General features: G+C 37.3%; 1 protein-coding gene across 2 annotated transcripts; it reads right to left on the bottom strand.

The window, feature by feature from the left end:
- Nucleotides 1–562: 562 nt before the first annotated feature.
- Nucleotides 563–14,216, bottom strand: spsb4b (splA/ryanodine receptor domain and SOCS box containing 4b). 2 transcript variants are annotated; one of them, XM_081371299.1, is made up of 5 exons: nucleotides 13,961–14,164; nucleotides 8,459–8,512; nucleotides 8,193–8,211; nucleotides 4,459–5,311; nucleotides 563–1,426 (listed from the first exon to the last, which is right to left on the bottom strand). In XM_081371299.1, exons 4-5 carry the CDS (start codon nucleotides 5,174–5,176, stop codon nucleotides 1,299–1,301), a joined length of 846 nt encoding a protein of 281 aa, XP_081227425.1. In that variant the 5' UTR covers nucleotides 5,177–5,311; nucleotides 8,193–8,211; nucleotides 8,459–8,512; nucleotides 13,961–14,164; the 3' UTR covers nucleotides 563–1,298. The 2 variants fall into 2 exon arrangements, with proteins under 2 accessions (XP_081227425.1, XP_081227424.1); XM_081371298.1 differs by lacking the exon at nucleotides 8,193–8,211 and having other exon boundaries at nucleotides 13,961–14,216.
- Between the last annotated feature and the right edge of the window lie 153 nt (nucleotides 14,217–14,369).

The following is a 14,369-nucleotide window of genomic DNA, read 5'->3' as shown; positions in this document are numbered from 1 at the left end:
TTGTCGTGGCAACGACTAAACAAAACGCACACAAACGTTTGTTTCACTATATTATTAGTGAGGACACTGCATAGACTTCAATTGATTTTCTATCACCTAACCCAACCTATAAACATGTGCAAAACACAAGACATGATTTGGCCGATTTATAAGCCTTTTCAAAATCGCAAAAACCTGTAAAATGTCCTCACGAGACAGTTGTCCATTTGGACCTCACAATAGCCAAACCTGTACACACACAGCAATGAAAGCGACATAAACATGAATATTTATCAATATGAGCAAAAAAATTGAGGTCTTAGTGTAATTTATATTAAGTAAAATATAAATGATAAACTTTAAAGCTAACAACTTTGAACGCTTTCTGTACGCTATTCTTCAGAAACCCACAAGGTGATGCCATTAGCCCAAAAACTTAATAATATAAGTTACCAGAAAACAGATAATATAAATATGTAGGTTCAGCAAAACTCAACATGATGACCATGTGAAAATACACTAACAAAAATATGACTACATCAGAATTGGCAAGTGATACAGCAATGAAAGAGGAGACTGCATTTGGGTTTTGAGTTTTATTTTTATTCACATTTCAAAAGTCACAAAAGAACAAAGTGTCTGCCATCTTGCGGGTTTCCACCGCCACCCGGAGGCCCAAAGCACAGATTGCTCTGGCAGACATCAAATTCATATAAAAATCAGATCTGTAAAAGTCTGCTTCAAAGTCGCATACTCGCGTTTATACGCTAAAACATCTGAAAACCGATTTAATCAGCTTCGTCATGATTACAGCTTGGGGGGACACAAAAACAAACAACAGAGAAGATTTTAAAAGATCTCAGGCACTGTGGATGATGCGTATTAGTGAAGACTGGTGAAAGAATAAGGACTTGTTTTCTGGAATAAAATACAATTTTAACATCATGCTGGATTTATGTGCAGAAAACCAAGTCTATAGTTTTGAGATAAAAGTGAAGGAAAAAATCATAATCATCAGCTTTTAAAAAAATTATTTCCATGGAAGACATGAACTTGAGTCATTCTCAAACACAAACACCTTATTGTTACAATCACCTCATAATCATGTATAAAAACTAGATACTCGTCGTCTGTCTGCTCAGTCCGGTAGCGTCCGTCCCTATACGTCACTCGATTAACATCTGTGCACAGCACAAAGCTTCTACAGTCCTGAAGTCACCAGCACCGGGATCATTTCTGAGCGCGTGTCCAGTTATTTGGCTGTGTGTGTGTGTGTGTGTGTGTGTGTGTGTGTGTGTGTGTGTGTGTGTGTGTGTGTCTCATTGGTACTGCAGGTAGTTCTTGAGAGTCTGTGGCAGTGGCAGAGACTGGATGTGATGGATTCGGTGTCGACCCAGAGCCTGTCGCGCCGCTCTCCTGCACAGCTCCATCAACGGCAGGGGTTCAGCTACGGGACACAGCAGAGGTCGGTTAGGGTCAAGCGTCAAAGACCTCAAGCAATCATGTGAAAACATTCGTTAGGACTTCAAAGACCAACATCGATTCCAGATAAGCTCAACGGTTCATGGTTGTGACACTACAAACAGCAAAAGAACTGTTAAAAAAGCCAGCCAATCACAAGAGAGGACATTTGGTAACACTTCAGTATGGGGAACACATTCACTATTAACTATTACTTTTGCCTCAATAAACTCCTAATTTACTGCTTATTAATTGTTAGTTAGTTAGCGTTTAAGTTTAGGTATTGATGGATTAAGGGATGTAGAATAAGGCATTAATATGTGCTTAATAAACAGCCAATATACTAGTAATATGCATGCTAATAAGCAACTCGTCAATCGTGAGAATTGAACCCTAAAATAAAGTGTTATGGACATTTATATAGAGAATAATGGAAAAAGGTTGGGAATGTTTGTAAAACATATTTGCGATTTAATTTGACCCACAACTCACAAATGTTTAAACTACAGACATATACGGTTGGAAGTTAAAGCATAGTGGAGCTTGAGGATTGACTTCATACACTACCATTCAAAAGTTTGAGATCAGAATGATTTTTTAGTACTTTTATTCAGCAAGGTTGCATTAAATTGATAAAACGTTAAGAGTAAAGACATCTATAATGTTACAAAAGATGTAAAGATTTCAAATGCTGTTCTTATGAGCTTTCTATTCATCAAAGAATTCTGGGGAAAAATGCATCACGATCTGCACAACAATATGTAGGAGCACAACTGTTTTCAACATTGATAATAATCAGAAATGTTTCTTGAGCAGCAAACCATCATATTATACTGATTTCTGAAGGATCATGTGACACTGAAGACTGGAGTAATGATTTGATTACAGGAATAAATTACATTTTAAAATATATTCAATAGAAAACAGTTATTTTAAATTGTAATAATATTTCATAATATTACTGTTTTTACAGTATTTTTGGTCAAATAAAAGCCTAACCGACCCCAAACTTTTGAATGGTACTGTACATTCACTAAAAATCACAGAAATACCAGCTGATTTAAAGGCACAAGCAAAAATAAAGAAATTTGATGTTGGTGAAGAGAAAAGATCATGCAGCACAGCAACACTTGGGTCAAAGCATATGCTAAAATGTATGAAATTGATGCCATTATTTATTCAAGTGTGACTTGCATAGGCTTTAGGGAGGAAATAACAGATACAAATGCTACTAGGTGTGGTCTCTTTAAATGTGTGATCATTTGTTGCAATGTCCATTAAATTACATTTTCAGAGACAAATGTTAGGAAACATGCTCATGTGCATCATGCCAACAATATGGGAATGATTTCATAGGTACATCATTTTTTAAATTCTGCCATTACAAAAAAACAAAGCACTAAATGAACTGCACATGAACATGTTACAAATGGTTGCGCAATTCCTCACATGAAGCAACAGCAAAGCTATGAACCGCATCTCAGCTCGAGGCTGGAAATACACTGCACGTCTTTTGCCCAGACTAAGTTACAGTCAACGAGTCTGAAAGTTTGCAGATTCGAGCTTTCAAATCAGATTTCACAGAAAATATTGTGTTGTCTATGATGGACACAGACTCTGTTCTTTTAGCTTTAGACTTTGATTCCATTCAGTCTGAGGCGATCAAACATGCTTGATATTTTGAGTCTATTTTAGTGCACGTTGTTAATATGCGGGGCGCATGTTTCTGTATTAGCTTGTTGTGTTCGGAACGACTTGAAAGTATTATTGTATAATACCCAGTTTTAACGTCTGTTTACACCAAGACTATTAATATATAACTTATATGTTATGTTATATATTTGTTTACTATAAGCACTTGCTGCAGTTTTGTGGCCAGTGACTTTAAATGCTTAAGCTCTTTAAAGCAATATGAATTCTGATTGGCTGTCAATAGCTGAATTTAATAGCTCCGTCAATAGCTAGTGACCAAATCTGAATTAAAAATAGTCACATGTAACCACGTCAACTTAGAATGAATAGGTAAAATCAGATTTAAATTTCATTCGGAGTGGTTGTAATCGGTGGTTAAAACCTTGTCTAATCTGTTCGAAACACTTGAACGGATTGAAAACTGAAACCGGAAAGTTCTGTGCATGTGCAATGACGTAGAAATGGCGTAGTGACATGACAGACAGAACGAGCTGTTAAAAAAATCTTTTAAAAGTGATTTCAATGATATTGTTCCTCCTCCGTGCCTTTGTTATAGTTGAGGTGTGGACTTCTCTATTCTAATACAATTAGAATGATTATTAAAACTTTATAGTTATAGTTATAATTCTTAGTGTGAATGGGCCTTTAATTTGTAACAATGTAGTCACTATGTGTATGATACCCTTTGTTATAAAATCCGTTTAGATTTTAAAAGTAGTTTAGTTTAGTGTATTACAGCCTTAAAAGAAGCTCTATGTAGAATTTAAAAACACTTATTAGTGACACCGGTGGCCATTAAGTGAACTGCAGCCAGCAACTTTACACTTAAGATAGTTTGTGTATGAAGTAGCCTATATCTGAGACTATATAGATCTGACTATATGAGACTATGGTTTGAATGAATCCCTTTTCTTTGCATGACATTGACATTACAGTACAGAAAATATTTTTCAACATCATCCTGAACATTGTATAAGCATTTGTTTCATGAGTCTCAGAACGGATGAGAGGCTCTCAGGAGTGTGTGCAAATTAGATTTTCCCAACAAAACCGTCTGAGCCCTTCACATAAAAATTAGTCAACAGGCTTTCATGGACAACCTGGGAAGTCGGGGAAGGTCTCGTTTTTTTTAAAGTTTGGCTACAAGCGGTTCACGCATTGGCAATAAAAAAAGCATAATTTAATGCATAAAAATTCGTACATATAGTCCCTTTAAATCTTAAGAGCTGGCTTCAAATCAACATGCGCTGCCCTTGGATACGGGATTACGGAAAATATGGGAAACGAGGAAAAACAGAAGTAGCAAAACCTGAAATTGATACATACGGTCTAATCCGTTGATGTAGGTCATGCTGACTTCACAGTGACCCCACACGGCGCTGACGATCGGGTACAGCCTCTTTCCTTTCAGTCCACGAAACGCCACGCCCAGGTAGTTCCCGTCGGCACAGAATCCCAGTGTGCCTTCGTCCATGTCCAGCACCACCAGAACCTCTTCGGGCACGGAGAACGTCCCTTCCTCATCTTCGTCTTCAATAAACTGCGGGTACGACGGCGCCGGGCCGGTCTGGCTCTTTCTGTCGTGGTACAGACGGCCTCGTCCCAAGTCCCAACCCCAGGATTCGGCGTCACTACCGACTAGGGCGGAATATCCGACGGCTCTCAACGGAGCCAAAGAGGTTGAGACCCCGACCACAGCGTGCGTCCCGCGCTGCCGAACGGGCCATCGCAAAGTCCATGCGTGCAAGCCACGGGTGAAGCCGACTTTTCCCCGCACGCAGTCTGTGCTTTGGGCCACCGGGTGGCGGTGGAACGTGAGCCGGTCTTCGTCTTTGATGAAGAGGTTGAGCGAGCGGTCGTCCGGGTTCCAGGTGTGCAGCAGCTGGGTTTCCGGTCCCGCCGGAGGCATGTCCAACAGCAGCTCCAGACGGCTGGGTAACGGGATGCCGCGACTACGGAGTGACGCACACACTGGCGGATACGCCAGCTCGCCCGTCTCCGGCTCATCCGCGGATTTCACCACACCCGACACCCTCTGCCCCATCACGGCCCGGCCACGGGCATCAACAACAACAGCCGGGGTTACCTCATGAGCAGGGTGGACCGGAGAGCGTCAGCCAATCAGAAGAGACGACACTGCCCCATGCACGAGAAGTCGTCCGGACCGGAGCGGGCGGCACTGTAGAGCAAAATGAAAGAGAGTAAGGATGCTTGTTGTGACATTTTTATGTTGCTGCACTTCAATCAAACTAATTGCAGACTAGGTGCATCAATTACAAGGTTGTTCTCGCCTGAACTCATATGCACATCATCATCATCATCATTCCTGACACATCAGCAAACAACATGGAGGAAGGGCAAATTTTTGCCCTGAATAGTAATAAGAAAAAAGATAAGGACAAGCAATCCCACATTTTATTATTTAAAAGTTTATACTTTACACTCAAGCAACTTCTTTTGCAAACAATATTTTCAAACATACACTACCATTCAAAAGTTTTTTAAAGAATTCTCTTATATACAGCCTTGTGGAGCACAAGGCTGCATATCAAAAACAGAAAAAAAAACTATTGAAATAGTATTACAATTTAAAATAACCGTTTTCTAGTTGAATACATTTTTAAATGTAATTTATTCCTGTGATCAAAGCTGAATTTTCAGCATCATTGCTCCAGCCGAGTGTCACATGATCCTTCAGAAATCATTCCAATATGATGATTTCCTAATCAAGAAACATTTCTGATTATTATCAATGTTGAAAACAGTTGTGCGGCTTAATATATTTGTGGAATTGGTGATACATTTTTTAGGATTCTTTGATTAATAGAAAGCTCAAAAGAACTTACACAAATCTTTTGTAACATTATAAATATCTTTACTGCCAATTTTGATACATTTAATGCATCCTTGTATTCATTTTCATTATAAAAGTATTCATTTTTCATTTTTCAAAGCTTTTGAAGAGTAGCATACCTACCATAGGCTTATTGAACCAACTCAAGGGTAACGGCATTAAACTAGAATGGATACGTGTACACGAAATTAAAAATATGTATTAATATGAATAATTTATATAGTATAACAGATCTGAAACCTTAATATACACTTAATTAAATATTTTGCTAAAACTAGTTTATTAAGCAAACAATTTAGTTCTACCCAGTATGGCTGTAAATCAAGAAAAGGCGAAAGAAAAAGTAAAGAAGTAGGCGCTAAAGAGACACTCCTCAAGATCTGAAGGAGCCGCGTGCGCTCACACTCCACCGGGAGAATGAGGGAACCTGAGAAGACCGCGCTTTCACAAGAGTGTGTGGTTCGGAGATGAATATTCCCTCTTGAGCTACAAAGAAAGAAATGACAGCACGTTTGTTGGAATCACTGACACAAACGTGCAGTCAGGGCCAAAAAGCAAACTTGCACGGTCCAAAACCTAATCCAGTAACTCATTTTCTCCGGAAAAAGAGCCACATTTGTCACAAGTCCACATGGGGTGTGCACATTTCCCATAAACGCCCTCACATGAAGAGCACGAATCATCACTCCAAATGCTTCTGTTACTGAACGGAGCATCACAAGAGCCAAACACTTCTCAGGAACTGAGCTCGACTGGTCTAAGCCAAACAAAGACGCCTACGTCTTAATAAACCAAAACGAGATGAAAGCAAGATGAAACAAAAAAGAAAATGAGAAAATGCTAGGTAAAGGAAACTTGGATTTCTATGATAATCAAAAGTTACATTTTGCCAAAAGCAAGAATACAGCTACTAATCAATGTTATAACCGGAGTGATAAAGAGATGAGATGTTGCGAGGGTGAGGGCAAGTTAATCGCTGCTCCTGAAATCACACACTGAGCAGGTACTAGCCTACATCTGGATTTCAACTTACTTAGTGACCGCTAAAAAAGTATGTTTTTATAGTATGAATATCGGTAGTATGTACTTAGTAGTAGTATGTACTTAGTAGTACTTCACTGCCATTCATAAATCCTCTCCTGTGGCCTCATGGGATTGTAAAGTGTCCACTGAATGTGTCCATTCAGAATCTCGCCGGAAGTAGTAGTTCATCCTGGGACTTTTTCACCTATTGTTTTTCGAATTCTACATATTAGGGAAGTATTCTATTTCGGACGCAGTGAATGTCTTTGATGAAAGATTATGAATAAAATAATAATGATGATGTGCATGGATAAAACAAACACAGCAATATTCCCTGAAAAGAGTTGCCAATTAGATTTCATGGTGACATTTAAAAATTAAGAAATTAAGACAGCCAAATATCAGTATTGTAATTGTATAGTTGTACCACAAGATAAAATTATTATATTATTTTTCTTTAAATACATTTTTTTTAACAGTGAATATTACAAGAGTAGTATCTCTTTTTAATTTGTTATAATTTTTTTTTATATATATATTATTATTATTATTATTATTATTATTATTATTATATTTAAAAACAAATTTGACAGTGAAATTATAACAGTAATATTTATTTTTGTTATAACATTTTTATTTAATAATTGATTATCATTATTATTATTAAAATAACAATAATTAATATCATTAAAAATATTTTATAGACAATGATTCATAAATCACAAAATGTTTGGCCAAATTGTGCAGCCCAAAAAAACAAGCACAGCATGGAGCATTTTTAAACAAGTAAATAAATAAAATCACATAAAATTTGTCTCAGCAAAAAATAAAATACCATTTTTTCAAATGCTAAAATTAGATTTTTCCTCAAAATGGCAGCCCCAGTCTCTAGATATTGTTTGGGTATCTCATTCACTTTTCCCCCAACCAGTTGGCCAAGATTATATATCTCATCGCTTAGAATGATAACAGCACACACATCATCCACAAGACACGCGATTTGAGGAATCATTCTTATCTGGAGCACAAAAAGTGTGGGATGAAGTTCAGTACTAAGTGTTACAGGTTTGTTCAAATCAATACCTATGAACATATATAGTAATAAAAGTGATTTGAAGAATGAGATTTTGTTAAGCCCATATAAACACCGGGCAACAAACACACAAGAACAGTCTGAGCTTACCCTGCATGCATTGCTTCTCCTGTGTCAGCAGAGAGCAGGAGAAAAGGGAGAAAATGAAAGAGAAATGAAAAGGGGTAAAGCAGTTCACAGTGGAGAGATTCCAGAGCAACTCTCCTCCCTTCAGCCAAACACAGAGCTGCCTTTCCTCTCTCTATCTCTCTCACACACACACACTCGTTCATCCAGAACACTCCTCTCACTCATGACGATGGTGATTCACTGGAATGAACTGTGGTGTAAGTGTGAATAACTGAGCAAACACTTACCTTCCAGATCCCTGCAGGACTGAAGGAGGACGAGTTGTATTAGGCCTTGAACTCCTGCACAGAGACAAAGAGGAGTTCTGTTAGGAAAACTGCTACCTGTGCACAACCAGAACATTTAATCAGTCAGCACACATGCAGGAGTTTGTGTTTCTCAGAGAGTAAAATAAGCTTATCTTTTTCCATTTTCACGCAAACTAGGGGTTGCGCAGACAAATCGATTCGTTTCTTGTGAAGAAACTGGTTTTATTGTTATATTTTGAGTAGTATTCTACAGTGTTCTTACTGCACACACTGCATTTTATAAGGACACATTCCCAGGATGATTAATATTAATGTATTAATGTATTGTTACAATGTATTTAAGTATTAATGTTAATGTATAAATAAACTATTACTCAATTATAATTTACATTCTGCATAATATCCCTTACAATATGCAGAAATTAACGTTAACCTATAAATGCCTTAAAATAATTACTTATGTTAGTAGTTATGGTTACTCAGTAACCGTACCAAGTGAAGTGCATTAACTATGCACTATAACTAATATTAACACACTAAACCACAAAATTTTTTTTATATATATATATAAATTTTTTTGGTTTTATGGTTGTTTGGTTTTTATTTATATTTATATATATACATTTTATTTTTTTGGTTTTGTGGTTGTTTGGTATATATATATATATATATATATATATATATATATATATATATATATATATATATATATATATATATATATATATATATATATAAATAAATGTAACCAAAATATGTCCCGAGTAAGCAGAGTACATGACCTTCACCAAAAGCAGCATTTGTGCCTCATTACGGTAAACATTGACCCGCTGATTAGTCAACTAGAAAGAATAAGCAGTCGTGCACGGCCTAATGGACACAAAAACAGCTGGTCAAGCCCGACTACAGGACCGCCTCCATCTGTCACATCTGCATTATTCATGCTTGCAGTGTCCTACATCAATAAGGTATCGAAAACTGCCTGATCAACAGAGATGTGGTGCTGTGGAGCATCGGAGCCATGTTTGAGTGCAGTTGTATAAGTGAAGTTATTGTGCATAGTGTTGATTTAACACAAGACTATCAGCACTAATAACTTCTTTAGGTGTCGAGATTTTATGTAGTATAAGAGCAGAGCAACACGTGGTCAGCAGAGGTGGACAATAACAAAGTACATTTACTTGAGTATCTGTACTTTACCTGAGTATTATTTTTTTCTGGAAGCTTTTTACTTTAACTTCCCTACATTTGAAAGACAAATATCATACTTTTTACTCCACTATAATTCTGTCAAGGTCCTTGAGTAGAAAGTGGTAACATCAGTCAGGGGATGATTTTGATTGCAGGGGTTGCATTTTGGTTGGAAACGAAAGTCGGGTTGACGTCGGAACCTGAATGATGTTGGTTTCTGACGTCAACCTGATTTTCATTTTCAACCACAATACAACGTCTGCAACGCTGGAGATTAGAAAACAGATTAAAGGATAACTGTCGCCAAAATGCAACCTATGGTATTTGTGATAATCTACCAGAGTCAAACTTTCGTGTGAAAGCATAATGGAATGGAAACGCCATTTTTAAGTTTGACCGTATTTTCGTTCATGTCGAGCCTTCTTAGCGTTTTAAAAATAGCGATTTTTGATGCTATCATAGCCGTGCCACAAGCACTCCCATTCAAAAAGCAATTTGACCGAAAACAAAAATACGGTCAAACTTAAAAGTGGCGTTTCCATCCTAAATATGCTTTTAAACGAAAGTTTGCCTCGGGTAGATTAACAAAAAGACCCTAAGTTGCATTTTGGCAATGGTTATCCTTTAACATCAATATGACGTTGGATTCTGACATCAACCTGATTTTCATTTTCAGCGTTGGGTTTGGTCTTCTAAATGTGAATTTTGTCATTGTTTTGGAGCACAGCTTATAGATAACAGTAAGGCTAAGATATATTCATACTAAAAGCCACAAAACTTTAAATAGGGCACTATTTAAGGGAACAGCCATTTGGGTGTCCGAAACCATTGTGGACGTTATTGAGTGCACTTATTCAATCTCACATTCAATCCAGAAATCTAAAAATACATGTGATATAGATATGAGGGTAGGCAGGCATAGATTCAGAGGCATAAGGCACTGTAAGTATTACATAGAACAATGCAACAATAATAAAACAATGCATTGACATTTACTTTAGATACTTAAAGGGTTAGTTCACCCAAAAATTAAAATTCTGTCAGTAATTACTCACCCTCATGTTGTTCCAACCGCGTAAGACCTTCGTTCATCTTCGGAACACAAATTAAGATATTTTTGATGAAATCTGAGCCATGTTTCACTCCTCCATAGGCTTCTATGTGACCGAAACTTGCTGGCCCAGAAAAGTTATTAAAGAGATCGTTAATATAGTCCAAGTGACTCCAGTGGCTCAATCTTAAGTATATCAAGCGACGAGAATACTTTCTGTGCGCAAAAACAAATAAAAATAACGACTTTATTCCACTTTTCATTTCCTTCTCTCTGGGCCTCTAGTTGGTTCGCGTAGTCTTTTTGCGCACAATGCGTAGCGCGTCTGTGTTACACGTCACCACGTAGGCTCACTATTGGCCGACGCCGGTCATGTGTGTGTTGCGTGATGACGTGCAACACAGACGCGCAGCGCAAAAACACTACGAGGCCCAGAGAGAAGGAAATGAAAAGTGGAATAAAGTCGTTATTTTTGTTTGTTTTTGCGCACAAAAAGTATTCTCGTCGCATGATAAACTTAATGTAGTGCCACTGTAGTTACTTGGACTATTTTAACGATGTTTTAATAACTATTCTGGGCCGGTGAGTTTCGGTCACACTGGAAGCCTATGGAGGAGTAAAAATTATGTCAGATTTCATCAAAAATATCTTAATTTGTGTTCCGAAGATGAACGAAAGACTTACATGGTTGGAACAACATGAGGGTGAGTAATTACTGACAGAATTTTCATTTTTGGGTGAACTAACCCTTTAAGTACTTTTAAAAACGAGTAAAAATAGGTCTTTACAACTACTTGTAACGGAGTAATATTTGACTAGTAGTATCTGTACTTTCACTCAAGTAAGGAAGTTGTGTACTTCGTCCACCTCTGGTCAGTGACTCAACCAGCGTGACATTCGCAGCCAGTCACAATGAAGTTCAAAGGTCACACAGAGTTCAACGTCTGGTCAACGAAGACCCCTGAAGCATGTGTTTGTGCTTCCGTGACGACCTCATCCTACGTTTGACCCCGGTGATCGGTACACGTCTTTGCATGAGCCATAAAAAAGGAGAGAAGAGAACGAGATGAAAAAGAGGAAGAGGAAACAGTGCTGGGACTTCCTGCTTCCGTCTGTCTCGTTCTGAGCATGCTCGTAAAATGACCGAGCAGAATGACCTCAGCTGAAAGGAGAAATGACAGCGCTGTAGCTTTAGAAACACAAGACAGAAGCTGAGAAAACTTTTGGCCTCTTCATGAGAAGAGCCATATTATAATAATCATTAGCCTAAAAAAGGCTGTATTTTAAAATAAAACGGCACATTCCCAGAACATTCCAATTCGGGCTAAAATAGGCTATATCACTTTGCAGTAACGTTCAATTTTTTTATTTTAAGAATTAATAATCTATGGTAAATGCATGAATATAATACTGTTCCATTTTTTATTTTAAGATTTAATAATCTATGGTAAATGCATGAATATAATACTGTTACATTTTTTATTTTAAGATTTAATAATCTATGGTAAATGCATGAATATAATACTGTTACATTTTTTATTTTAAGATTTAATAATCTATGGTAAGTGCATGAATATAATACTGTTACATTTTTTATTTTAAGATTTAATAATCTATGGTAAATGCATGAATATAATACTGTTACATTTTTTATTTTAAGATTTAATAATCTATGGTAAGTGCATGAATATAATACTGTTCAATGTTAATTTACATTCAACATAATACAACTTATAACATGCATCATGCATAAACAAGAAGATGGAAATTTGGCACTTTTCAGTGGATTATCAACAGCAACACTATGCAGAATTCAAGTCCCCTTTTCAACACTCAAATTATTGCATTTATCTGAAAACTGGGCAACAATTTAGTTTAGGGTCCAATCCTCACTATTAACTATTTGCTTAGTAGTATGCATTTTACTATGTTTATTATAAAGCACATATTAATGCCTTATTCTGCTCGATCATATTCTACATCCCTTAATCCTTCCCAATACCTAAACTTAACAACTACCTAACAAACTTTTAATAAACAGTAATAAGGAGTTTGAGTCAAAAGTCATTGTTAGTGGTGAGAATTGGACCCTAGTCTAAAGTGTTATCGAAAACTGTAAAAAATATATTAATACAGACCCAGGTGACCAAACATTTGAATTTAAAAGATATATTTGTAAAATTGTCTATTTTGCATTATGATTTTCATGGCAACATTTCAATAAAGGAATGTGCTTATGGAAAAAAACTGCAAATGTCCCAATGCAGAAAACTAATGACAAACAGTCTCTTTTCTAAAGCATACTGCTTTTTTCTTAAGTAAAGTGACAGTTCATACAAACCATAACAATCAAGAAGAGACCAAACAACAACTAGCTTCTGAAAGCAATCTTGACATAATATTTAGTTCGGCTGAACTACTCATTTAAAAGCTTGATGCTAATTCTGATTGACATATGCCAAGTCTTTATTTGATGAACCCTTCGACCTTTAAAGGAAACAAACTTAGAGCTCAAACAAACACACTGTACACGCTTGTCTCAGTGCTTGTTTGCATAAGGGTTAAGTTTAAGGTATTCATAATGAATAACGAACATATGCAAATTATACAGGTAATGGGAAGCAGGCAATGTTTTAAAGAACAAAGAGGAATGAGACAAAGGGAATAGAAAGAACTTTGCAGAAGTGACATCAGCCCACACTAAGAAATAAATAACATGTCTGAATCACTGCTGACATAAAAAAAAAAAGTATATACAAAAGAGTTTAATAGTCTCCCCCACTGTTCACCAGAGATTAATTCATGCATTTCACAATGTCTGTGGTAGATAAAAACACAGGGAGGGAGCAAGCATGATTAGATCTCTGTAACTCTTTCCACTGTGACCTTTACACGTAAACACTCATGGAAATTGACACACAAACCTATTTTCAAAACATCCCTTTTTCATGTGTGCACTGCCTGACGACAACATTTTTCCAAAAAAAAAAAAAGCCTTGAACGAACTATTTAGACACGTCTGTGCACACGAGTTTTAAAGGTGGATAAGGCCAAATATGTTGCTGGCATGTGGCACAATTAAAGAGCCAGAGTATTTGCGGAATGAAAACATGTATGACATGATCCAGAACTAGAATACATAATCATACAACGACCCGATACTGTCCTGCGGTTTCAGCTGCTTTGAAACAATCTAACGCACAAACACAAACAAACCAGCCACGCGCTCGTCTACTTACTCTCGCGAGAATCCCTCGCAGCTTCAGCGCAGACAAAAACACTCGCCGCCAGTCCCGAGATTTACACTTTTGCACTGTATACGCCCGTATATAACGTGTCAGATTCGTTTAAAACGACCTTTAATGCTGAACGAACGCGTCGGCGTCCTGTCGCTCGCTTCCGGCGGAGAGGAACAGACCGCGCGCTGACGGCTTTTGTTCCGCGAGCTCCTTAGCGAGTGACGTTACGCAAGGCCAGTGCGAGCTGATTGGCCGCGTCGACGCGAGGGCGATGACGAAAGCATGAAGGGTTCTGGAGAAACGAAGCTTTTCGAAACTCTGAATCATTTGAACCAATTGCTTAGCAAAATGATTCACTGAATCGAAGCGCTCCAAACACCACAGACTGGTATGCATGGCAAGCCATTTT

This window comes from Scardinius erythrophthalmus (genome assembly GCF_964197995.2).
Source record: "Scardinius erythrophthalmus genome assembly, chromosome: 7".
Taxonomy (NCBI): domain Eukaryota; kingdom Metazoa; phylum Chordata; class Actinopteri; order Cypriniformes; family Leuciscidae; genus Scardinius; species Scardinius erythrophthalmus.
This window is presented reverse-complemented; position numbering and strand designations above follow the sequence as displayed.